Raw genomic sequence first — 25625 nt, 5'->3', positions numbered from 1 at the left:
GATCTTTACTCTTGCAGAACAATGGAATTGCAGGGGGCAATTTTGGGGGCAGGTTTTAAGTATAAAGCAAAATGACAGCTTCATTCCAAGGCCATGACATAGAAGACTAAAAAAAACTAGATTGGGAGCTAAATATATTTCCTTACATTTAGCTTTGTTGCCATAATTTTATATTGACTACTTTTACATGCACTCACTGCTTTGCTGATGCAAAAGAGTAAGAAATCTGAAATATATAGGCTAAGTACTAAGAAAAAAAAAAAAAAAGGGAGAAGTTTTTAAAATAGGTAATTCCCTCCTTACTTTACTCCCTGCCAGTACTTTCTTGGTGAAACACATCTGGCAAATACCTCTGGGCATAATGTAATTTACTTTTTAGCCTTGTGTTTCACTTCATTAAGGGAAGTTAAGACTATACTAAGATAAATACATACCATGAGTTTGCACTAAAGAAAACTACATTAACAATAATGCCTAGCATGATATGCTAAATGCTTAAAGTACTAAATTCCTTTGTTCCACTCTATGAAAAATAGACTATATTTTCCATACATTTAAAGGAAAAATACAAAGTATGAGTTACCTGGCTATTACTTCACTTCCGTTTTGAAATTCAAGTTCTCCAAATTTCCAAATTTGTGTGTTACCTTTTTTCAGTGGTACCTCTCCATATTCTGAAATATGTAGCCACTCTCTGCTTTCAGATATTTCTACCTTAAATTTACACCGGACATAATTCCTACAGTGCATTAATTTTTCACATTCCCTAACAAATTAACTCCATCACAATATTTTACAATTATTTAGAGCAGGTCAATACTCTATCAAGGCTTGAGATGATTGTTAGTAAGAAACAGACTATCCCTAGGCAAATGGCATATTAAAAGAGCAGAAAAGTTCTTCGTATTCAGCTATGGTTTTAAGACAAATTTTCCTTCCTCTTCATGATTAAAAATTAATTAATACCCATAGACCATTCAAAATGGATAACTCAGGGCAAGCTAGACAAATATCACCCTCACACAAAGGAATACATGGCAAAACCAGCACTGGAACACCTCAAAGGTAATCTGCTGGTTTCCCTCCCCAGGGTTCAATGGCATTCTCAGCCTCTCTCTCTCTCCCCAATCAAGCTTTAGTTTTCACTGCATTTAATCAGAAGAATTATGTACTTTTGACTTACTTCCAGATTACATAGATAAGGTGTGCCAGTCTTTGGCAATTAACTTACCTTTGAACTGTTACCCATTGTGACCTGCCAGAAGGATTTTCCAGATCCCAGTACTATTTTAAAATACTTCTGACACATAGGCCCCAAACCAAAACCCTAAGCCAAAGCACTATAAAACGTTTCCATTCTTCTGGATACATTTTATCATTTGCTTCTTCTTTACAGGAAGTTATAAAAGACGGGCTTCATACTACTTCCAAAATAGACTTCACTAATGAGAAAGCTATAACTACATATGCCAATAATTTGAGTTATTAATTGATGGTTCAGAACACTCTTATAGGATACTTTTTAAATTTTAATTTTTTCAAAACACATTTCTTTTGAAAAAGCTAAAAAATAAAGTATAGATTATTTTCTCAGGACAGAGAGAAAGGACCTCACTTTAGATGAACAGGCACTCAGACTTGCATGCAACCAACTCCTTCCTTTCAGTTTTGCAAAATACCTTTCAAATATAAGTGGGTAATTATACAAGAAATTAATACTGAAACCTACCAGCACTTTGGATCTTACATGACACTCAAAATATGATTTGATTAAATTAAATTTACACTATTTTGCAACATAATAGATTTTAAAATACACATGTTTTCTGTGCCAGCAACTCTTAACGAGGACAGGAAAAACCCAGAGGATAAGATCCAAGAGACTAAAAATCCTAGAACCCTTTTATGGGGAAAAGAGATTATCATTGAATGAATACTTAGTTCCATGTCATCTTCACATTACACAACTAAATATGATGAGAGGTGTCATAATATCTCTTTTAAATTGCTCTGCTGGCAAGTAAAATTTACAAAGTTCCTTTTCATGAAAAACGTAATTACAGTTACTGTTTTTAATACAAAAGGTTCATGTCTATATGACTTTAATTCCACAGGTGAGTTTCCAGGGTCTACACTGCACTCTGCTATGGCATAATGGACTGAGAAGAAAGAAGGCAAGGAAAACCTGAGCTGGCAGTAATGTCCCTTCAGCTATGTACCCTCCTTTCCAAGGTTCTCTCAGTACATCTGTGGGACGAATAGTGCTGCATGAAGGAGCGTTTCACATTGCTGCTCCCACTGCTCTGTACTCACTTGTAAACATATTAAATGAGCCACATTTGAAAGATTCTTAGTGATCCCCTTGCTCAACATTTAGCTAAGTGTGGTATCACAAATACATCACTGGTAATAACTACGAACACAAATCCACAGAAATTACTTTTTGCGGATATCTGGGCTAAAAACATAAAACTTCGCACTTCACATTACTGAATTTACAGAAAACACACAGAATGGTGAAATCTCTTAAAAATACAGAACAAAAGATAACTTGTTCCAACCAAGTCCTCTTTCAAGTATGGGTATGTACTCCCATAGCAATGCATACACTTACATGTATCACACTGCAAGGCAGTAAACAATTTCAGGCTAGAAAAACTTACATTGTTATGCTAACAGCCACAGAGATCATGCATGGCTGGTATCAGCTGTGGCCCTCGGGGAATCATAACTCTACCAATTAGATGTGTTGGCTATGCCAGACTATGTATTTCATGCATTTTTTCCATCTAAGGGTTCAACCCTCTTAGTTTATCCCCTTACTCCTTTTCCCTGTGGATTCATTTCCCTCATCTCCAGGGACTGAGAACACCAGTTCTGTGAGCTCATTGTCCTAACCTGATCTCTCCCTCTTGTTCAGTATCTCCACAGGATATACACATCCTACATGACACACGGGTTCTGGTATATCTCTGGTGCAATGTGAATAAAATTGGTCATTTCCAGTAAAATTTTGGACATTATTTCTCTCTGTGTACAGTCACCAAACTGATCTTAGCTTTTGTCACATGTATTCCATCCTGCTGCCATGCACTTGGTGACTCCTCACAGCCCATTGCTGCCAACCCTTACTCCTCCTTACATCTCTCCCTTGGGGGCTCAGCACACAGCAGCAGAGGCCCCAGGGAATACAGAACTGAAAAGCACAGTCAGCTCTGAAGCAGGAGCCTCCTTGTATTCCTCTTCTCTCTCATTTCAGCAGGCAGGCTGTTGCTGCTCTGGTTTCCTCAACCCCATCACTGCTGCCACATCAGCCAGCACCCACAGAGACAGCCGGCCTGTCTGGAAGAGACTGGACACTGTGAGGAACTGATGGTGGCAGATCTGAGCCTCTTGCATGCAGACCAGAAGCAGAAGAAACAGCTGGAGATGCTCTCTAGGTGGTGCCAGGTCTGGGCTCCCCAAATGAAGCTCTCAGCTGTGCCAACCACCAGCTCTCAGCCTCGTGTCATTAATGAAATGCATATTAAGATTTCCAGACAGAAGCACAGCCATGGGATTTGGTGTGATCACATCTGCTCCCACAGTTTTTGGAACGTTTGGGAATTGGGTACAAGTGGTAACAGAAATGAATAAGGCTCTGCCTCATGCTCCACCCCCACAACAAAATAACTGACAGGACTAACTAGTTAACACAAACAACAACATACTGAATCCTGAGAATGAATTCCGCTTCTGGGTTTGATTCCCTCCCATGGATGCTACTACACTTAAACCCACCCAGGAGCAAGAGAACTGCTGAGAAGATTATTCAGAAACCTCTGTGATTAATATTCCACAGTTAAATAATTTTTGGCACTATGCACCAATTTTGAAAATCAGTTTTGGCAGCATAATTATCTAAACTCTCAACAGTGATTTTATAAACCACATGCAAAAGTAGAAAGACCAAGCCTCATTTTCAATTTCTTCAAGGATAATAAATGAAAAACATAAAAATTCTATATGCACAAAGGCCTGATAAGGCCAAATGTAGAAACGAGAAATAAAAGGGACTGCCAGTGGACATTCAATATTATAACTTGTAAATCCACCTGGTGATGACAATTGGATCATGATGGAAAGCTTTTCACGCATCCTGTTTTGCCTGTAGAATAAATGTGTGCACATAGATCTGTTCCGTGGTACAGACAGAATAATGCCATTATTTTATTAATTAAAAGCAAACAGGTATGACTTTTGCCTTCTAACAGTAAACAGTTTTACCATCTCTCAAATTTTAAATGGTGTTACATTTTTAAGTTCTGATGTGAAAGCTGAGCAGCACTTTTGCACATCTGGACTGCTGCCTCTGTATTTTGAAATTTCCATTTAAAAGTTTCTCTGTTTTGATTTTCACTGCCAAATTCACACTTTCAAGCAGAATACAGTCAACTTTAGTTCACATTCAACTTTTTTTCTGGCTCCCTTTCTACTTATGCACTGTGCAAACATCCAGCAATTTCTTGGAAGAGCAAAAAAAATTTTAAAAGGACTTGGTAATTATATGTTTCTTCTGGAAAAATTAGTTTCATTTGAATAATGTAATTTCTCATTTTCAGACTAAGTAAATTATAATTACACAATGGAATTTAATGAAAAGATCTCCCTTGAGTGAAAACATTTTCTGCTGTATAGAGTCCAACAAAAATACAAGAGAGAAAAAAGGTATTTTCTTGTTTCTCCCACTGCCTTCTTACACAAAAAGACAATTCTGGACCATTATTAAATGTTTAATCTATAAATTATCTAGCTTAGCTTTAACTGCATTTCCAATGAGGCCCCAGGAATACCTCAGAAAAAGTATCACAGGATACCATACACACACATATGAAGTTCAGTTTCTCATACTTCCTTCCTTACTAACTATGGTTACATCTTCTCACCACTTATGTTGATGCTTCTCCTCTGGTTGTCTCTAGACTTTGAGATGGTTTAACTGATAAAAGATCAGAAGGAATATCTGAAGAAAAAAGTAGATTTTTTTCTGCCTTATCAGTGATTTAAACTGGCTCAACAGAAGATGTATCAGATTCAGAAATTATTAATATCACTCACAACAGACATCCTTACGTCTGTAGTCGTCCCAGTATTTTGGATTGCAAACAGTACAATTTTTCACTCTTTAAAAAAACCCCATAGTTTTATTTTTCCATAATTCAACCATTGACTGGGTAACTACATTGCCTTTTGGGCAACCTGGTCATTAAAACATAGAAAATTAAGTACTCTTCACTGAAAAAAAAAAACCTAACCAGGGAATTTGGAAGGGATGCACACATTCGATAACTAACACTTCAGGAAAAGGCATTACATTCTTCTGTAGAAAATAGCAGAAACAAAATTCATAGAGGACCCACATATTTAGAAAAACTAAAACTACAGACAATGGCAGGACATGGTATCTCAGGTACATCTTCAGACACTGACACAGAAATACATTATTTTGTCACAAAAAGGGGATTAAGGCAACCTCATCAGCATAAGGAACATTTTACAGCACAGCTGGGATTCCAGGGTCAGCGGAGGTCAGGATTCCAGACTGAACGCTGTGTCTCTGATAAGAATTTTTCACAAGCTTATTAGAAATTTGATTACAATAATATTACCATGAAAAAACCCTGAAGTTTATAACACTGAAAACCCCCATACACTAGCATCCAGTTGTGGCAATGTCCAAATCATTCCTCATTTCCAGTGTCATGACTGACTGTAATGTTTTAACTTTTAAATGAAATTCAACCTAAGTCTAAATGGCAGCAACTCATATTGGCAATATTTAATCATCAACGTTCAAAACCATGTTTACCAGATATAAAACCATACAAAGAAGGAAAAAAATGTTTACCACAAATAAAAGCATGTATGAGCAACATAATATTAAATACATTTATCCTCTTTGGAATAATTAATGTACAAATACTTTGTATATTACATGAAGTTACTATTTCTTGAAAGAAACAAAGGATGAAGTAACCTCTCCACAGCTACCCAGTAACAAATATTGACCTCCTGTGAATTTCTCTATATTCGACAATCTTCAAAAGAGAAAATTCAGTGAAAAACTGGACCCCAGCCCCTGGCAAAGTAGATGAAAGGCTCTCTTGAGCCACTTCTATCATACAGCTAAGCAATGACTGAAACAAAGAGAAGAATAGAGTGTTCTTTGAAAAATATTTCATTTCTGACTGGGCAGTATCTAAGTTCCTGTTCTCCTTTTAAAAAGTAGAGCAATGTAGGTATGCAAGTTATATACAGTCAGCTCTCTTCACTTACCTGAAGACAGTATGACTTCCAGGATTTATAAAGCACTATATTAATAAAGCATTATATCACACATAAATAAGAAACAAAAAAATACAGATATATTTAGTCTTACTTCTCCATGTCTTAAAGGTGTGATAGCTCCTCTTGCTACCGCCATTCGGAACAATGTTTCTGTGGCCTGCAGCAACAAACACACAGACAAATTCGTTACTAAAAAACAGACAACACAGCTCATGACAATTTGTTGTCAACTTTTATAACATTTTTTTTATATTTTCTGCAGTCTTCTAGCACCTATTTTACAATTGAATTGCTCCAGTAACTCCTTTAGAACAACCTGCACAGTTTAGGCAAGGGTTTATTGCAAGGTGAGATATACTGAGGATTTTGGTTTTGGCCTAAGTAACCACTTAAGCAGTACACGATCCCTCAGGCAACATCACAGCTGTTCCAGACGACTACTTGAGCAGGTCAGAGATGCTCAGCAACAGATAATTGTCCTCCAGAAGCTGCCAGGTAAAAGTTGGGTATTATGGAAAAAATAGCTATATGGTATTTCACAACTCAAGGAACTTACTTTTAAAATTGCTGTTTAATAATATACACTTAAATTGACAAATGAGTATGAAAAAATAGAACGATGCAGCACTTTTCCTAAAAGCACCTGAGCCCCTCTTAACTCTCTGTAAAGGTGGGATTACAAAACACAACACTGTCATGTGCAAATGGCAGGGAACGCAAATTTGGGGAAATCTTTAATTAGATTGAATACTTTTCTGTGTTACTTCCCTCATCCTTTCTTTAATCCAGTGAGACAATTGGCACAATGCTTCTGATACAGATATAGGTTAGTGGCTTAATACAGACTGTAATAGGTTCTGTACCACCTATCTTTCAACAAGCTGGCTGGAAAAAGGCATGAAAAAAATTCACAAGTTACATAAATTCATGGATTGGCACATCAGCATACACATGAACAGATTTGTTTTAAAAACTTGTTTCCATAGCAAACACTGAAGCTGGTTTCAATTTCAACTGTAAAAAAACATGGTTTTAATATCTGGTTCTAATTTAAAAAATACCCTGACATTTAAGGATCTATGTTAAGGAATAGTTAGCAGGCTGTTTGGGAAAAAAAATACACACCAAAACAACCACATTTAGAAAGTTTATAAATAAAAGCAGCTTGCAGTAGCTGACCATCTTTCTAAACAGTGATTTTTAAAAAAAAGCATCTCAGTGCTTCCATGATTTGCTGAGTTCCCACCACCACTACCTTAAGACAGCTGTATCTCAATAAATGTGATATTGAAGACATCTCTTGAGATTAATTTCTCAGTCTTCCTAGAGACAGATTAAGCGGGGTTTACTCTATCCTAAATAATTTTCTGCAGAAAATAACTTACTAACAGATGTTTTAATTACCATATGTTCTGCCCACACACCTGTAAATGAATGTGTGTACTCCAGAACACTGGGCTGCAAAATCTATCACTTCATTTACATCTGCAAGGATACAGGGCAGTGCTCCACTGTGATTCTGCTTCTTGAACCTTTCTTCTCTGAGAGATGAAGTGAACCTCACAGAACCTTTTGTATTTCACAAAATTGGCTTCTTTCACCAAAATTTTTAGGGAGGTTTCAACCAAACCGAGCATGCTGTCAATACAGCTAAGTAGCCTTTTTTCTTTTGAAAACCACTGATGTGTGTGACAACTTTCTTTTCACATCTACTAGTAAAAGATCTCTCTTAGTACACTTGCACTCACCTCGTTAATGCCAGATGTCAAAACCATTCAGAAACAAGGAAAAATCACAGCAATAGCAAATCACAGATGTCTTTAGTGGGCCACCCTTCACTAAGATTAGCACTACAAACACAGCTTCCCATACAAACTGCATGGCGGGGATGGGGCCACCTATAGCCATTGACTGACAATGACAAGGCTGGAGAAAGAGCTTTTGGGCGGTTTGGCATGCAAACCCCCCAAAAGCTTTAACCTGAACTTAAAGAAGTTCATCTTTCAAAACAGGAATCAGCCCAAGCTTACTGTTGGTGTAAGCTTTAAAGTGAAGGAGGTGAACATTGGCAGTAAATAGTTCAGGTGTGCATTCGTTTGACAAAGCAAACTAGGTGTGAACACGTGGAGATTTGAGTAAGGCCGTGTTGTACAAGGGACATGAGCATGATGTAATCATTAAGAGTTTTTTAACACTTTCACAGGACTATAACATCACACAGACTAATGATAAAAGTAATCAGCTAGCAAAATTTTGCCAGTCTTAAAACGTAGATTTATCTGTAACACTGCTATTTTTTCAAAGGTTCCACACTGTCTTCAATTTCTTTTTCCTTTCTGCCCTGCAAAGGCAGAAATAAACGGAATCATACTGGAGCATGGCCTGGGAGTGCCCTGAGAATGGGTCTGGAATACAAGTCTTATGAGGGACAGCTGAAGGAGCTGGGGGTGTTTAGCCTGGAGAAAAGAAGGTTCAGAGGGGACCTTATCCCTCTCTGCAACTACCTGAAAGGAGGCTGTAACCAGGTGAGGGTCAGTCTCTTTAAGTAACAAGGTAAGAAGAACTGGCTTCAAGTTGCACTAGGAGACGGGTTTAGATTGGATATTAGGAAAAGTGTCTTCCTGGAAAGGGTTGTAAAGCACTTGAACACAGGCTGCCATGAGAAGTGTTTGAGTCACCATCTCTGCAGGTATTTAAAAGGTGTGTCAATGTGGCATTTGGGTACATGTTTTAGTGGTGGATTTGGCAGTGCGGGGTTAATGGATGGACTCTGTGACCTTAAAGGCTTTTTTCAACCTAAATGATTCTATGATTCTGTCTAGTCCTGCTCAGATTCCCTTGAACCAGCTTGTCTAGGCCCATTTTCAGCATCCCAAAGATCGGAGGTCTCACAACCTCTCTGATCAACCTGTTTCAGCATTTCACAACAGTGTTTTAAGTGACACGCCCCAAAAAAATGCAATTTGTAGATGACCTGTAAATTCCTTCTGCTTCTCAAAGAAGCACAGCCCAATTCCTCAAATTCTCTCTAAGTGGTGGAAATGCTTTGTGCCAGCTAAGTGGAAGGCTATCCTGCAGTTTCTAGCTGTGACAAGCCAAGACACAAGGAAATCCAAAAACAGAGAACATCCTGCTGGCATTCGAGCTGCACATTTTGGATATGGAAGAATAAGCATAAGGGTGGAGAAAGTCAAAATACACACGGACTGCATTTTTTTGAATGTTAGAGACAAACTCCATCATATTTAATGGTCTATAAGGAAAAGAGGAAAAAAAGCTGCATGAAAAACCACAACACCAATATAAAAACAACAATATTCTTGCACACCTCATATACTTTCTAAAATTCTATTTAAGATAATATCTTGCTGAGAGCAAAAGGAACCTACAGGACATCAAATCTACTTTGACTAAAAATCCAGTTTATTGAACACATCTTGCCTGACATATCTTGATATGTAATTTCAAATCCACCAAAGTTACCAGTATAATAACAGCCATTATTCATGCCGCAAAATATTTGTATACAACTTGTTTCAATACTGACTAAGTCTATTAAAGACATTTGAGTTCAAAAGATCTAATTTTACATAATGTGTTAAAAGATATTAAGTATATTGAAATGGCAAGTTTATTTCATTTAATTAAATCTACTAAAAATATACAGAGTATAGCTCTGTCACAAATCAAACCAGGCATACCTGTCCAATTAAGAACTAATACTACTATTCTCAGAGAAACTGCTGACTAGGAATTTAGCTACTTTTTAACTGCTCTTCACTAAATATTACAATATAATCAGGTCTTTTAGAAAGCTGTAAAAACTTGATATTTATCTGCATTCAATTCACTGTGAATAAGCCTTCTGCTCAGCCACAGGAGTCAGAAGTTCATAAGAAAGCAAATTGTCAACACATGGTTTTAGTGATCTCAGTGTGAAATGAATGTGTTGCCAAGATGATTGTTACTGAATCCTAAAATTGTTGCTCGTTATAAAGAATGTGTAGTGTGTTACATTATACATGAAGTGAAATGGCAGCCTAAGGTATGCTACCACTCTGCAACACCGTGCAAGCTCTAATGTCGTCTCCAGACAAAGGTGACCAACTGCTCCCCCCCCAACAAAGCAATTCTTTCTGATTAAATTCTGTGAAATTGGGTTAAAAAAAAAAAAAAAAAAAAAAAAAAACCAACCAAACAAACAAAAAACAAACAAAAAACACTTGTATGAACCAGAACTCAAGGGGAAGATAATTGTTCATTACTGATAAAAATGATAGGAAAAACTGACAGAGAACCACAGTATTAGATTCCAGACGTCTTGAATTTCCTAGGTATTCACAAAAGTAAAATGGTCTCACATAATACTTCATCAGAATAGTTACTGCTTTACCAAAGTTAAGAACTGCAAATCCAAGCAGTGAAGAGATTGATCACACAAGTTAATGAATTTAGAAATATAAGCTTTTTAATCACCTGACAATTTTTTGGCATCTACTTCTATATGTGCATTAAAAAACCCAAAACAAAACAAAACAAAAAAAAATTGAATTAAAATGAAAATGGTGAGAATCGTTTATAAGAATAAAAAAGGATGGACTACCACAAAAGACATTTTTTCATTCCTATTAGGTTTGCTGATCTTGGATACAATAGCTAGCTGACAGCTCTGGCCTGTAAAATTTGTGCTTCTTCATGAAAAGCGAATTACACAAAAAAAGGGTTTTGACAGTCTATCTAAAATCATTAATAACAATCTTTCAACTTGATTATATATGAACTATTGTTATAGCCCTTATTAGCTAACCATTACATAACTTGTGAAAACAAGAATGAGTGCTAGAAAAAATAAAAGATATGGTGAGATTCAGAAGCAATAATGACTAGGAAATCACAGGAGTTTCTGAAATTTTTTTCCTGAATTCTGTCCACAAAAAGTCAAATGTAGAGCAACTGTTTGTATTTAAACCTTACTCAAGATGACAGATTAAACTGAGGAGCTTAATTATTGTTTTGATGAAACTATCACAATACCAAAATAGAATGCTTTGCCATTCTATACACTTTATAGATTTAAAATATTTTTAAAATATATTAAGATACAATACTGAAGCTGAACTGAAGCTTTTAAAAAGAGAGATATGTAAATTCCTACTCTCTATGAAAAAACATAAAAGGTTCCATTAATTCCACTGTACAGATGTGAATTCCATACACCTCCATCTTTTATTTGTTGAATGACTCTGAATGTCTCTGCCTTCATTACTGAACTACTGGAATCTTATTTGTACAATGAGTAGATCAGTCTATATTTGACATCTGCGAGACATAAGCTCTTTCCAGTCACCCATTAATAGATCAATTAATTTCTTACCTTTACCTCCAATAAAAGTAATTCAGCTGTAAATTCTCTAAAGACTAAACAATTTAAACCCCATGATAAAGCATATTTTACAGAGTTCATAAAAGCCTTGTATCCATTTATCAAAACGTCTCTAATTTTTTCCCAAATTTAGCTTTCAGAATGTGTTGCGCCGAACATCCACCTTTGCATCCCATAATACTCAATCTCCCTCTCTTCTGGGTACTTACCCAACACTTGTGCAAACAAAGTACACACCTGGCTATGTATCTTATAAAAAAAAAGTACTATATGGAAATGTTCTTATTTCTTAAATAATAAAGATGTGTTGATTTCCTAACTAGAGGTTTGGAGATGTACAAAACACATCACTAATACAGCATAAATAGATCAGTATTAAAACTAACAAGACTAACAACATAGTCACTTTTTGGATTTGTCTTGCTCATTCCTGAGAGCATTTGCAGACTTGTCATGTAAATATAGGTTCAAATTTACACAAAGTTCAGTGTAACTCCTATTCCATTTACAAATTCTGTTCACTCATTGACCTAAATGTGAACCTTCAGGGTTAATAAACTACCTTATGAACTAATTGACCTCTCTACCGAACTAAACTATCCTGATCCTCTTCCCTGCTGCAGTCCTGCTCAGGAACCTCAATCTTTCCTTAAAGAGCTTTATAATTTAAAATTGCAACTCAACTGTTTAGTTGCCATGCTCAACAAATGAACCAGGCAAGGAAATAATCACACTATGTATGCCTCTAAGAGAATGAAATAAAAGCATTTCTATGTATTTATCTTAATATGAACCCAGTAGTCTGCAGTCGTGGTATTTGTAACATTTGCCAAGATCATGATAATTGCTTTTTTTCTCCTGACTTCTCCTCTACCTGTTTTTCTCCCTTTCCTTCCTCCCAGCCCCCTCCCAAAAAATGCTTGGCATTTACATTGGGATTCCTGGTCCCAGCCTGTAACTGACTTTCACCTTTTTCTAGTTTTCTCTGCACAAAGGATTGAAGGGCTCAACATTGCAATTAACTAAGTATCAGGAAGCCAGGAAAAAAAAATAAATCCAGCAGTATAACAGTCATGAACTGAATTACCCACAAACCAGGCCAGCAGTCAGCATGGGAAACTGGAGAAATAGACCATTTAATCTCCTTTGCCTTAACAGAAATGCCAGAGAAAGGAGGTCCAAGCAAGCCTACCCCACCATCCTCATGGAACAGAGGTTTCTGCATCTGAGAAATGATCCACTGAAGCCAACTAAAACCTTCCTTCTTTCCAATCACACAGCAGAAGGACAGCAAACAGCTGCAAGCCAGGCTGCAGAAAGCACATGACAACTGTCAAACCTGGTTTTGATTAGTAATGCTGCCATAGCAGAAAAGATTGTGGCCAAAAGACCAGTCTGGCCACCCTAGCAATATACAAGCACATTTGCTTGCATAGTCAGTGACCACCCCCAGGATTTAGGGGCAGCAGAATCTTCAGATTTTCAGCTCCAAAATGGTGATAAGGAGCACTCATCATGCTCCATCTCCCTCTATCCCACTTGAAACTGATCCATGGAGAACTTTGCTGCTGCCTGGCCAAAGGCTGCTGGAGAAACAACATGCAGAAACAGCAGGTCTGACAAGGTTTGATGTAGTCACCAAGTTTTTAGGATAAAAGGGTAACATTGTCCTGTGTCCTGAGCTATAATGAACTCCAACAGTACACAGAATCATTGAATGGTTTGGGTTGGACCTCTAAAGACCATCTAGTCCAATATTCCTGCCATGGGCAGGGACTCCTTCAACTGGACCAGGTTGCTCAAAGTCTCATTCAACTTGGCCTGAAAGACTTCCAGGGGATGGGGCATCCACATCTCAGGACAAACTATTGCAGTGCCTCACTACCCTCACAGCAAAGAATTTCTTTGTTATATATAATCTAAACCCTCTCTCTTCCAGTTTAAAACAATTGACCCTAGTCCTGTCACCACAGACACTTGCAAAATGTTTGTCTCCATCTTTCTCTTAAGTCCACTTCAAGTACTGAAAGGCTGCAGTGAGGTCTCCCTGGAATCTTCTCTAGGCTTCTCTAACCACAACTCTCCCAGTCTGTCTTCATAAGAGAGGTGCTCCAGCCTTCAGTCATCTTTGTGGACATGCTTTGGATACAGCCCAGGATGAGGCCAGTTTTCTGGTCTGTAAGTTCACATTCCTAGATCATATTGAGCTTCTTACCCACAAATAGCCCCAAGTTGTTCTCTCCAGGGCTGCTCTCAATCCATTCTCTGCTCAATCTGTATTTGTGCCTGGGATTGCCCCAAGCCACGTGCAGCACCTTACACTTGGCCTTGTTGATCATCCTACACTTATTACTACATCCATTTTTACTCTCTGCTGTGACTTAATAAGCACCTCACCCTTCTCATCTTAAGAGCACTGGTGAAAGAAAGACAACAGTCAAGAAGACAAAGTGTGTGACACAGGAACAGGCACCAGGATGTTTCTGTAGAATTCATTCCCAAGCTGTAAGTGAAGCCAAACACTTCTGCCCACAAGTTAAAGAAGACTGAGATGAGCTTTCATGGTCCACCTGTAGTTCCTTGGTGAGTTACTGGGACAACAGAGAGCAAAACTGAAAAATCCTTGATCTCTCTTCTCCACTGTAAGGTCTGAAAAATGGCAGAGATTTAAACACCAGCAAGCTATTCCAGCAGCCTTGGATCTTGTAACAGACATTCACTATGACCAGTAAACTAATGAGAGTTGCATATTTAGACAGCTTTATTTCACATTATCCAAGCACATGTTCTGCAATTCCAGACTAATTTAAACAGTCATTTACAATTCCTTTATCTGCCTTCATTGACCAGAATTTCTCGTTAGCGTGAACTCTGAGCGGGTTCAATTCAGTACTTCAGTACATTCCCTGCAAGTTTTACAAGATTTACATTTAATGTGTTTCACAACCAGGGCCCTTTTTCTTTAGGGGATTACCTCACCTTTTACATTTCCCACTGGTAGCAATTTTAAGTAGTAGCTCTCTGTATCTGCAAATGGAACAAAAATTTCTTTGTCTCAATCGGTTTGTTTCCATGTGTTGTGATTTACTCACAGTGTTATGCACTAAACTAATATGAATCAAATCCAAAAAACTTTTTCAAACTAGTGATTTATCATGACCACGTGTAAACAGTACCATAGATTACATCGACTTTGAATGAGACAAAACTCAGTTTCCAAACTCATTGTTTAAACACATATTTATCACACAATCTTTCAGAACTAATTAGGAACAGAACACATAGGTTAACACTACCCCATTTTTGGGGCAGCTTATAAAAATGCATCCCTACTCTGCCTAGAAAAGTTTTACTAATGGTAGTCAACAGCTAAATAGCTTTTGAGGAAGCTTATGTCTGTTCTGGTGATGATCTAACAAAAAATTGAGATTTTTTAAATCACATGCCCTTATCTATAAAAACAATTAACTAAACCAGATGCTGATGGTGGTTGAAACCACTTAATACAAAATAATTAACAAGAAAATTCAGAAAGTCATATGCTATATAGGAAATGGTAATTACCAACTTAATGTAGTACTCTGAATCATTTTTTAATCAACTCTTTTTTCTTTTTTGCAGAGCTACAAATTTCATTGCTTAGAACAGTAGTTTGAGAACTGGCAGAAGCACTGGTCAACTGTTTCCTGTTCTTTAGAAAGCTGTTTTTACTTTGGCCATGAGTAACTAATAGAAACCCTCACTTACGGGCCGCACAACACTCAGAGTGTGCAAGTGAAGCCATTTCAGACAAACCAAATGAGCAACAATTCTTCTCCCAAAGTGACAGGTCAACCGTCTCTCCAGCATTTAAGAATCGCCCTTCTCTGCCAAGCAGTGCAAGGCCCATAGTAAAGCATTAATGCATGCTGTTTTCTCCTTTTAAGAAAAGCAGGAAACTTTTATCACAAGACCAATCTCAGGAGAAAGCCACACTTCTCCTTCACATACACTATCAGAAGAGCCATGTTAACTTTCAACAATGAGGCTGTTGACAGAATGATTTGGTAATTGCTGCCAACTAGCTTTGCCATCGTAACAATAATGGTTTTGTATAGGGAAAAAAAGTGTTGCCTACTCTAACTCAAGAAATATGGGACTTGATCTCTACTTTCATGTGTGGGTTGTCTCAGGGGATATAAGACTTCCATCAAAATTCAGATGGTTGCTATAGACAAAAAGAAAGAAATGAAGCTACACAGCAATCAATTCCAAGTCTGTAAACTTCCTCTCCTCTTTCTCTAAAACTTGGGCAGCAAATCACAAGGAAACACAACGAGATTATTGGTAAAAGAATAAGTAGAATACACAAAGGATGGCCAGATTCTAGCTTTTGTTCTTCTTATCTGGCATCAGGCAAGACAACTGAAACAAAGACGATTCTTCTGTAAATAGATAGTGTGGTCTTTTTTCCCAAGGGTGGAAGATTCTCAGTCAAGAGATCCTAAAAATCTGCTTTTGATGGTACTACCAAAGCAATTACTCATCCCGAAGAGGAATACTACTTTTCACTTACCTCCTGTAAGTCATAAAGAATATTGATTTAGTTATTTCCATACATTGTCTTGAGAACATACAGACAATTACAATTCCAATGTGGTAAAAATGTAACCAAAGAAATTTGGAAGTAGTCAAGGACAAATGCTTCAGCCTTCTAGCACTGAATCAAGCTATTGAACACTTTCTGAACACAATCCAAAGAAATAATTTTATGATTCTACTTCTCATGCAAAAAATGGTTACCGTATTTGCCACTTAAGAGTTGACTCATGAGAATAAATTTTAAGAGACTGTAAAGTATTTACAGACTGCAGGTGAGGAGCATCACAGAAAAGCCAACGGAGGAACTGATAGCCCGTATTTTATGGAAGTTTTGAACACACCAATAGTTATAGTTATGAAACTGAGTAACTGCTAATCTGCAAGACATCTATAATCTTTTATTGGGAATGAGCAATGTTCCCAAGGAAAAGACAATGACTGCACAGTTAAAGACCACTGATTCAGATCACAGGAGGCACTACCAGTACTACTGCTAGGTTTACCAAATCAGCAATTGCACCATGGCCACAAGCTAGTCCAAGTGATGTAGAGCTGTATCACAGCACTGGGAAGGCAATGAGGAGATAACCTAAAGTTCAGTTCAAATATAGCTCAAAGTCTTGCTTGCATCCAGCCTCAGGGACAGACAAACATAATCTCCTCACCAGACCAGTTTATTCACTATAGTTTTACCTATTCTCTTTATTTAAAACATGTAATAAACTAAAAAAAAAAAAAATAGAGAGAGTTTAAGATTTACAGCAAACACTTTAACCAAGTACAAAATAACAAGAAACAGGATCTTTGATGAGGAACAAAATGTACAGTTATTCCTGGCAAGGTTTAATGGTAACAAATACATGTAGTGCGTCTGTTCCATAAACTGCACTGGATTGCACAGATAGGTTCATTTAACCACCCTGTATGTTAGCCCTGCCAAATAATAGCTCATACTTCTTAAGGAAAAATTACAACTTAAATTATAAGTATATAATTACAGAACAAGGAATTGTCTAAGGAATGGAGCAACACTGAAAACAATTTAAAAGCCACAACAGACAATCAAGTGAGCCTAAAACACACTGTGTGCCCTATCAAATGTGCAAATTAATCCTGATAGGTGCAAAAACGTCAAATGAGAACACAAATCAGAAGCTTTCAGTTGGGCTCTTTTCAGAAGGCTTTCAAAACATGCCTGAAAAAAAGGATGTCTACGTTTTCAAACATTTAAGAGTAGCTACCACCATGCTAGGTTAAAGTACCATATATCACGTCAGGTCTTCACTACAAGTTTTTCCCTCTCATTTATCAGATGTTGAAAGTCTCACCTCTTCACTGACAGAATGTATGGGAAAAAAAACCTGCTGCTAAAATGGATGGGCGTCATTGGCACTTAAAGGACTTGCATAATCAAAACACAAGAAAAACTGCCAGCATGAACTGTCAACAGTAAGATGCTCCTCCAAGACACCTCTGTTCCAGGCTTTACGGTCACACAAGGATCTATACAGGAATACTTTCTGGTAGCAGCCAACTCCTTCATTCAGTAGAAAGAGAGAAGGATGAATTACTATTTTTACAGGAGTCTACAAATAAAACAGCTTCAACTAAAGCAGTGAGGTGCGGATTTGTTGTTTCAAATGCACATCTTACCAAAGCAATTAGCTAACACTCATCTTCCTTAAGTCTGGATTTAAATGCCCAGTAGCTGTTCAAAAATAGGTTACCAACTCAAGTTTCCAAAAAAGGCTAATGTGAAGGGTTTGCCATCAAGATGGAAGAGTGCGTCATCAAACTAGCCAGTAAACTATAATGACTAGTACAGGCTACAAGTAAATCCTATTCCAAAAACTGATCCTTCATAACTAATAAAGACTCTCTGTGGCCTGAGTCAGAATATTTTAAAATAAAACAAAATGGCACCTCCTTTTTCAGGAGGGAAGTGTGTGTATGTGTGTGTGCGTGTGTGTAGAAAGGGCTGAAGGAAGGGTCTTTCTCAATCCTTTCCTATGCACCAAGCTCTCATTTCCAGAATATACTACAGATACAGTTGCAGAGCAACAAATGGTCATAAACAGCCAGACCCCATTACAGGTTCCAAAATGCAAGTGCCAGAGAAACATGGAGAAGTGACTCAGGATTAGGCTTCAGAAATTGCTGGAGTCTCTGTGGCTGGCACCCACAGAGGCAGAAACACAGAATGAATGGATCCCTCAGTGGTTTATAGTAATTAGGCACATTTCTGAAACTGGTGCTCCAATTGCTTCATCCGCACTAATTGAGCACAATGCAAAGCAGTGCTCTGAAATGCCAAATGGCACATTTAACAACCTTATAAAGGAGCCAGAAATACAGATTCCTTCTTTTTTTTCTTAATAAAGAAAAAAAAAAAGCACTGGCCTAACTTGTCGCTGCACAATACAGAGAGCTGGAAAGTGTCCAAAATTGCTCTGTAAGTGTTGTTTTATTAGCCTGAGACTGTTAATAAATATATTGTAAACGAACTTATACTTGCTTGGGTGAGTATAAAGAAAGAATTGTATCACTGTTCCAACAATGTTTGCAATTTAGTCTAGTTCTTCACTTTTTTTTATCCTAGTTACACTGTTTTTATACTAGTTTACCTTAGCAACCGACATTTATTTGGGCCATAAATTACCCTAATGCAGTTTAGCGCTCATGCATAAATTTTACTAACACAACACTTACAGAACATAGACTTGTATTAATTAAACCCATGCCTACACAAATCAAACATTTCCTTTTAACATTTTACTTACTGCTAATTCAGGAAAACATACAAAAGGACAAAGGCTTTCTCTTCCCTTTCACCAGGTGTGAATATACACATACATAAATATACATATAAATATACATATAAAATGTGGGGGGTTGAATGTCTATCTTATTACCAGTGTGCCACAGGTGATAACTAGTAATATCTGAGAGGATAAAAAGTTCTTGTCTGCCAAGAACTTGGCATACTGAGCTACAAATTAAATCCTTTCACTAAGAGAAAATTAACTCTTAGCAATTTCCACTTCTGATTTTACTATTGCAAGATTTTAATTACTTGTTAGAAACAGCTTTAGCAATTTCAAACCCTAAATGTTAAAAGTCTTTCAGGATTTAAACTTGCGTCCTGTAATATAAGTTTAAGAAATTTGAAAAAAGGCTTGTTTCCCAGAGGAACAAAAAAAGGTTTGAGGTACATATTGATAAGACAGGAACAGTAAATAGTAAGGTAATTTTTGGTTTGTAATGCTTTCCATGTCCTAGTTTTAAGATGGAAAAAATAAAGCTACTGTTAGCAATATCTGCATATGAATATTCAATAAATATTCTGAATAACTATAGAATAGAGTACAGTACACGAAAACACACGACATATATATGTCAATATATGTAATGTGCACTCAAGATGCTATTTAGCCACACTTCTCTCCTATTTGCAAATGTTTGAAAACGTGCTGTATTTTGTACAGAAAATACATCATACCAAATCATAAGCAGAACAACCTGAGGTGCTGCACACTCTGCCCTGGGCTCCTGCCTCCCTCAGGCAAAGGCCCCGGGCTCCCGACACGTAACTTGAGGTGAGCAGCAAAGCAATCCCATCACTGACCCATACCCAAGACCCCTGGAATGTCTACAACCACAAAGCACTCAGACAGACTGCCCTGTGCAAGGCAGCATCTGCTGTACTGGAGGCAGAGCATGAAACCCCAGGTTTTGTGGTTGAGCCTGCTGGTCACTCACTCCCCATGAGAGCAGGGGCAGGTCTGTGTGCCCCCAGCTGCACACACACACCAATCCCACTCCAGACAGCAGGAAGCATTGCTCCCAGGCACACATAAACCCTACACAAGCATTTAATCCAACATGACATATTTGTGAACAATTTAAGCTAACACAGCAGCACTTACGCCACAGTAAAACCTTAGAGATATGATAAATAATTTACAAGAGCAGTGCAGTCACCACCAGTGTTTGTTTTCTCAGTGGTCTTTATTAAACCAAATCACTGGGATTAAAGCTACTACAACAAAAACTGGAGACAGACATGAGTGAGTTGACAACTCTTCTGTTTGTTCAAGCCTCCTTACTGAGAAGACTCAAGTTAAATATGACCAGAAATAAATTTGTCACAATACAATTTTAATTCTCAAATATCTGGAACCAATTAACTTTGGGAAAGTTTCAAAAGGGCCACCCAGTAATAAACACAAAATCATTTGTGTCTGCTGTCTTGTTTGTGATAATTTTTTTTATTGCTACCTCAGTTTCAGATGTCAGAGTAATGACTTCCACATTCCGATAAAAATGTGAATTGAATCCATATGGAAAAGATGCTCAAGCCCATCAGAATCAAAAAAACTCCCTTATTCCTAACTTCTTACACAAAGAAGTTTATAAAGCCTAACATTTTGACCATTCTCAATCAAAATGAGGAAATTTTTAATACTATTACCAAAGAATCAGATATGTCATGGAAAAACAGATCTGTTACTTAAGAGAAAAGTTAATGTTATCTATTTTACTTAAAAGTGTCTTGCTAAAATTTAGCATTTAACCCTTTGAAAGACAGCAGCCCTAACTGCCAAATGATACCATTTCCTGTTAAAATTATTTAGGAAATACACATTATTATGACTAAATAATGTTCCACACTTTCAGATATTTACATCAAATATTCCACATACAACATATTTATCTTCCTGTAGTAAGTAACCTGAGGAAATTGCTATGACTCAAAAGAAAACTGTGAAAGAAGCTATCTCCTCCTTTCTTCAGTCAGAAAGTCAATGTCCTTCCAGCTTGAAAAAAGAAATACCTCACCAGGTTTGTTTCTCCTAGATAACAGAGAATAAACAGAGTTACAGGCAGAACTCGTATACACAGTTCTCTAAAACCATCCAGTATTTCTTCATATTTTTTTTTGAAAAATTTCACTCCTGCCTGTATTTCCTATGACAATTAAAGAGTCCAAGTGCTTTTAAGGCAGCAAGGAAGGAAGGGGAAGAGATCTGCTTTAATGACTACGTAAAGGGAAACTATGGAATCAGTATTACAGAAGTCTTACTAAACACACAGCTAAAAGCTTCCCTCTGTCCATCCACAGAGGAGCAGACACCTCCACTTGTGAGGGACACAAGCTCAGCTGAAGACAGCACTCTCCCCATCTGTATACACTAACAGAGGATTTGGTAAGGTAAGCTACATCTCCCCAAGCACGCTCCGTCTCTGTGTAAGGGGGTGCTAACAACAAACACTGTTTGTGCAGAGATTCCACCACATGCACTCAGAAACACCAAATGTCATTGGCTTCTCTGCATTTTCTTTAGTGCCTGTTTTGCCTGGGATTTTTCATGTAAAGTAATAAGAGTTAAGAATTAAGCCTAGAGAAAAAAATCCTGCTTCTGTTTGCTCAATTTATTATTCAATGGACAGCCAGGAGAATGAAAAATAAATACATAGGTAAGAGCTAAGAGGCAGTGGGAAGAGGAGGGATGTGCTTCAGCAAGCTCTGCAATTGACTCCTGGAGGTCCAGTAGGTCACCCCACTAACTGTGGGAATCATTCCTCAGCTTACACAGACAGCAAAATACCTTCCTGCTGTTGGAACCAATCAGGCTCAAGGTGCAAGACCTGCCTCTCCAGATGTAGGTGTATAAAGCCTTTGAATTCCCACTCCACAGGCTGAAGGAGAAACATCTGTACTAGACCCCAGGGCACAGGTCCACAAAGAGGAGCTCCACAACACAGCTAGCTCAGTTCCTGGTTTTGAAAAACCACCAGCAACAAGCGCCTGAAAAATACCTTCCTGCCATGCAGTGAAGGAAATTCCAGGGCACAGCTGCCAGAACAACAAATAGAATCTCCACCTGTGATTGCCCTAATAAATTATTTTTCCCACAATTTCTCCTGCAGCCCACGAGAAAGCTTCTGACATCCTACTTGTACAGTGTAGTTTTGCATCTGTGTGCATCAGTTTGTTTTGACCTGCTAACAGTTTTCTTTGGCATCCCTTCATTCCTGTACTACAAGTAAATAATTCATCACCATTCCTCCTCTTCATACAAACATGACATTACATTTCTTGTCTCCTACTCATTCTCCCCCAGGCTAAGTTTACTGAATTTAGCTCCTCCACTTACACATGTTCCTCAACACCTTTCCATCTTTATTTTTCCACAAGGTACTTTCTCTACTTCTATTACACTTTAAAGAGGACCAGAACTGCAGACTGCAGTAAACCTGTCAGCACACCCATGATTTACATAGTGGTATGACAATCATTTTTCAGTTTTATCCTCTACTCCTTTCCCAATCATCCTTAATATTAAATTGAAAGGAGTAGGGGAAATGGGGGTGTTTAATAGCTACAAAATGTGGAACTGACATTTTCCTCATATTCTCAACTTCCTGTCTGAGTGAAAAATCATATTCCAACCCTGTATAAACAAAGGAGGAGTTTTCTGTCCACATGCACTGCATTATTACCACTTCATCAGTGGAACATTGTCATGAGGCTTCTGCAATCCTTAGAACCAGCTCTCATTCTTACTATCTTGGACAACCTATAAATAGCAAAAACTTGTCTTCTCAGTTTCCTTTTTCCCAGAGATTTTGTGACAATGACAATAGGTGCTCTTCCCCATTACCTAGTGTTTGGCCATATTTGCACAATCCTCACTTTTGCAGTGCCAATCTGAAATTCTGTGGCTGAATTTAAAAAACTAAAAATGGAGTTAAGTGAACATGGATGCATGAAAATTATCAATATGAAGAAATTTTTAAAATGCAAGATTTTGTGCTTCTAAGTTCATCATAAAGATATATACAATTTCTCTGTATTTGTTCTCTGCCTGCAGAACAGAAAGACTTTATCAATCCTTTAACCAAAGAATCTTGGTATTCTCTTACCAAGGGGTAAATTATTCCCCCTTTTCTGACCAATCTATTTTTCCAGTTTTCTTCTGATGACATCTTGTTAAAAGACTTGTAGTCTTTAAACTTTCTAGATTGCTTTATAAAAGGAAAATCCATCTATATTAAAAATTCCTAATTGCTGTTTCATTAAATAAAAGCCCCACATTTTTGAGATAAGCATACAAAGTGTGCTTTTCTTAGTCTCATCTTCCATTTTCTTCCTTAATGATTACATAACACACTGGAAAGTTCATAGGATTCTGTTTCTGCTTGTTTTTATTTTTCTGTCACCTATGCCACTGCTTGCCAATTTAGCAACAAAAGGAGTCAACTACAAGCTTTGCTCAGTGACAACTTGCACAAAACAACAGCTCACCTCCACTCTTTGTAGCCTCACCATTTCCAGCAGCGTCCACAACCTCAGAATATATTTACACCAGGTTGCATTTGGTTGTAAGCAATTAGTTTGCTATTTAAGGCTTGAACGTTGATCTCAAGGATCATCATATGTCATTACCTAAATATTCAATCTAATTTCTATAGCCAGGTTAAAAATGCTTCATGAGAAAAGAAAAGGCACAGAAACTATCAAAGTTAATGTGATGTAGTGAGATGAACTTCCTCTCATAGTTTTATTAATCTAATACATATTGGGTGGTCATTTAAAAATATTCCAGGAGCTCCCAATCACGTATTTTTGTGCCCTCTAAATTCAGTATTAACACTATTACTAAACCTGCCAAGTATTTTTTCTCCACATCACCTCTTCAAGTGACCTGTATACTGCTGGTTAATCCATAAAAGTTTAATGGCTTTCATAGGTAATACAAATATACTCTGCAAACTTGTTTTCATTAACAAAAAGAGACCTCTAATCAGGGACAAGTCCTGTCTATTTGATTTTTCTTATTTGAGTTCCATGTAAGTATCAGTGAAGTAAACGATTAATTAATTCCCTGCATTTGAAATTTGCAAGTCCAGATTCAATGCAATGACTTGAACACTGCTATAATATAAATAGTAAGCAACTGAGTAAAAGACAAAAGTGACCACAGACCAGCACAGAATCATTACATTTGCAAATATTTGCAAATACTTTAGTACAGTGCACTGAAGCCTGTGCAGAAGATTTGGTAGGTTGAAAAAAGTGAAAAGAACCACACCCATACTACAGCAGATCCATGGTCTTATGGCTTAATTTGGAAATGCCCATAGTGTGAGACCCAGATGTACAGTGAGCTCAGCTGGTCAGAACACAGAGCTAATGGAATAACATCAAGGCTGTGGGTTCAACACCTGCGTGGGCCATTCACTGAAGGGTTGGACTCTTTGATCCTTGTGGGTCCCCTCCAAATCGAGTATTCTGTGAATCTGTTGATGATTTTGCACACAAGATGACCCATGAACTGGAAAAATATGTTAAAAATACAAACATTAACATAAATTACAGGTTTTGTTTCTTAGGATATTGCAACACACCACCTTACTCATTTTCTTCATTTTAGTGCCTAACAGTTTGTTTGATCTAATGTTTTCAGTAAGTCTCAAGCAATCAATCATCTACCTTTGCTGAAGGTCATGATGCTCACCAACAGACTGCTATGCTGGCCCTTTCTCCTAATCCAGTGGTAAAATTCTTGCAGCTGGAGTCTTCTACTACTCCTTACACCAGCATTGTATTTTCAATTCAATGCACAGGTTTAAGGTTTTCCATAACTCTGACCTGTGACTGAAGCTTCCTACCATTCTCCCTCTCACATGAGTGAATACTATTTAACACAAATCAATCAGACTTTGGTTTGAGCAACTGCTTAAAGTACAGATTGCAGTAACTCCATTCAGTAAAGTTCCAAATATAATCCTTCCAGCTTGGCACATGTTCTTTGAGTCTCTACATGCATAATATACAGGCTGCATTGCAGAGATGCTGGAATTCTGAGAGAAAAACTACATATTTGTGCCCAAAGCTTTCTTAATAAATCAGTGAGAGCCCTTATCCTAAAATTTGTCAAAGCAGAAACATCTTTAACTTCTGGTTCATTCAGATCCATAAATCCCATACAAGCAAGGAGTCAAGAAATCCAGTAGAAAACCCATATAGATTTTCTTTCGGGGAGAGGGGGGAGGTGTCCAAGAGCTCCACTTTTTATGACCATGGCAAAGTTCTCCAGCAAGGTTATTTATACCAGTGAATTCCCATTACATCTTGCTTTGCCTAAGGCCACTGACTTACTGTGATTTGCAAGCATTAGCAAACAACACTCATATGCAAGTTCGTGTATCCATTTTGACACAAAATGGTCGAGATTGTGCACCAGAGTCCTGGCTCAGGACTCAAGGGGCCAGTTTGCACAGCTTAACATGCTCAGGAACACAGTTCAGCTCCCAGCAGGCTTAATTA

At 37.6% G+C, this 25625-nt stretch overlaps 1 protein-coding gene across 1 annotated transcript in view; it reads right to left on the bottom strand.

The window, feature by feature from the left end:
- Positions 1 to 25625, bottom strand: part of TMEM135 (transmembrane protein 135) — a 160204-nt gene that overhangs the window by 86212 nt on the left and 48367 nt on the right. The window contains exon 5 of the mRNA XM_063394454.1: positions 6419 to 6484. Within this exon, the coding sequence (XP_063250524.1) occupies positions 6419 to 6484 (66 nt within the window). The remainder of the gene's footprint in view (positions 1 to 6418; positions 6485 to 25625) is intronic.

This window comes from Prinia subflava, chromosome 3, assembly GCF_021018805.1.
Source record: "Prinia subflava isolate CZ2003 ecotype Zambia chromosome 3, Cam_Psub_1.2, whole genome shotgun sequence".
In the NCBI taxonomy this organism is placed as follows: Eukaryota; Metazoa; Chordata; class Aves; order Passeriformes; family Cisticolidae; genus Prinia; species Prinia subflava.
The sequence above is the reverse complement of the archived record's forward strand: the minus strand, read 5'-3'. Positions and strand labels throughout refer to the sequence as shown.